The sequence below is a fragment of the Octopus bimaculoides genome, chromosome 30, assembly GCF_001194135.2.
Source record: "Octopus bimaculoides isolate UCB-OBI-ISO-001 chromosome 30, ASM119413v2, whole genome shotgun sequence".
NCBI classification, from domain to species: Eukaryota; Metazoa; Mollusca; class Cephalopoda; order Octopoda; family Octopodidae; genus Octopus; species Octopus bimaculoides.
Window position 1 is genome coordinate 7,392,584 of NC_069010.1, and position 2,084 is coordinate 7,394,667.

Consider the following 2,084-nt stretch of genomic DNA (forward strand, 5'->3'; position numbering starts at 1 on the left):
GGTTGGTGTTAGGAAAGGCATCCAGCAATAAAAAGAAAACCATGCTAAAACAGAGATGGAAGCCTGGGGTAGTCTTCTACCTGGCCAGCTTGTGTCAACCATCCTACCCGTGCATGCATCGAAGCTGGGTGTTAAACGATGATGATGATGATGATGATAACTGATAATAGAAATAAAAGAAAAAGGTTAGGGAATAAAAGTGTAATATTTTGGAGACACTCCTTTGCAGGACACTAAAGGAAAGTCCAGAAGAGACTAGGAAGAGAGGAAAGGAGACATAAAGAAGAAAAAAAGGCTTAACTTTGATTATAGGGGATCCTTAAACGATCAATGTATATCAAAGTGAAGCACAGACTGAATAGCACAAATCCATTATCATCACAGGAAATGCATTGACATGTTGATGATCTGTTGATTAATTACCATGTCATGTCACTGCTCACTTTTTGGGGCAGCCTGATGAGTTGGCAGTTGCATAACATATTACATAATGTTATGGATGCTATGCATACTGTATACGTGACTATACTATGCTTATGTCACAATAAGCTTCAAAAAACAATCAATTGTAGCAATACTACATAATCTATTCATCTGTTTTTATAATGTGTGTGTGAAGGCACATGGCTCAGTGGTTAGAGTGTTGGGCTCACAATCATGAAGTAGTGAGTTCAATTCCCGGACTGGGCTGTCTGTTGTGTTCTTGAGCAAAACTCTTGATTTCATGTTGATCCAGTTCACTCGTCTGTAGAAATGAGTTGCAACATCACTGGTGCCAAGCCGTATCGGCCCCTTTGCTTTTCTCTTGGATAACATCGGTGGCATAGAGAGGGGAGACGTGGTATGTATGGGCGACTGGTGGTCTTTCATAAACAACCTTGCCTGGACTTGTGCCCTGGAGGGGAACTTTCTAGGTGCAATCCCATGGTCATTCATGACCGAAGTGTGCCTTTAACGAAACAAAATAATCCTTTCTAATAAAATTCAACCTCCAAAATCTGAGGTTTTTAAAGTGCTAGAAACACCACAAAAGGAAACCGAATGCGTTCACCAAAGGCTTTTATGGAGGGCAAAACAACATAGGTCAGGATAATGCGTAAAGACCAAGTGATGTATAGCTGTTTCATGTGGTTCTCAACATTCAGTGAAAGGGTAACAAATGCATGGTTATGGTGTAAAGGGGAAACTCCCAAGGTGCAATTTTTATGTCGTATGAAACTGCAGTCGCCCTGCATTTATATTAATTTACCACCATAGTATGTGTGTTTTATTTGTGTGTGTGTGTATAGGTGCAGGTATAGCTGTGTATTAAGATGTTTGCTTCCCAGCCACATGGTTTTGGGTTCAGTCCCACTGTGTGGAACCTTGGCAGGCATCTTCTACGGTAACCCTGGACTGACGAAGGCATTTGTCAGTTGATATGGTAAATGGAAACTGAAAGAAGCCCATCGTGTATGTGTGTCTATATATAATGAGTGAGAATGTATGTATGTATGTATGTATGTATGTATATTTAAGGTGTTTGTCTTCGATGTTTTTGCAGTGGCGTAATTTGAACAAGGATGAGAAAGAGAAGTTTGAAGAGAAAGCCAAGAAAATTGCTGAAGAGCAAGCTGCAAAGCAGGAAGCTGCTGAGAAGGCCTTCAATGAATCCCTGAACCCACAGAGTCCTTGGTCTGACTACAGTCGAAGCATGTCCCCGGCAGCTGGTACAGCCGGCACCATGCCAAATGGACAACCAATACCAGGTAAGATCTCTCTCTCTCTCTCTCGTTACTTGTCAGTCTGTGTGTCTTTGTTTGGTGTTCTGTGTATGTTCCAAGGCATTGACGGGACGGGACTGGTGGGGTGGGGGGGGCACTGAATCTGTGTTGCTATTAGTTTTTATCAGGGGGGCATTTACAGGGATGGTAGCTATGTTTGCAAGGGTTACTGATAGGGTTGGTCAAAACATTCTGGATGGGGGTTATTTTAAAGTTGTACTTCTAGTGTTAATGTGTGTTATTTCTTTACTACCCACAAGGGGATACACACAGAGGGGACAAACAAGGACAGACAAACGGATTAAGTCGATTATACCGACC

The 2,084-nt window shown here is 42.0% G+C and overlaps 1 protein-coding gene across 1 annotated transcript in view; it reads left to right on the plus strand.

The window, feature by feature from the left end:
* Positions 1–2,084, plus strand: part of LOC106870580 (protein polybromo-1) — a 142,866-nt gene that overhangs the window by 118,472 nt on the left and 22,310 nt on the right. The window contains exon 30 of the mRNA XM_052978118.1: positions 1,448–1,783. Coding sequence (XP_052834078.1) covers positions 1,448–1,783 — 336 coding nt within the window. The remainder of the gene's footprint in view (positions 1–1,447; positions 1,784–2,084) is intronic.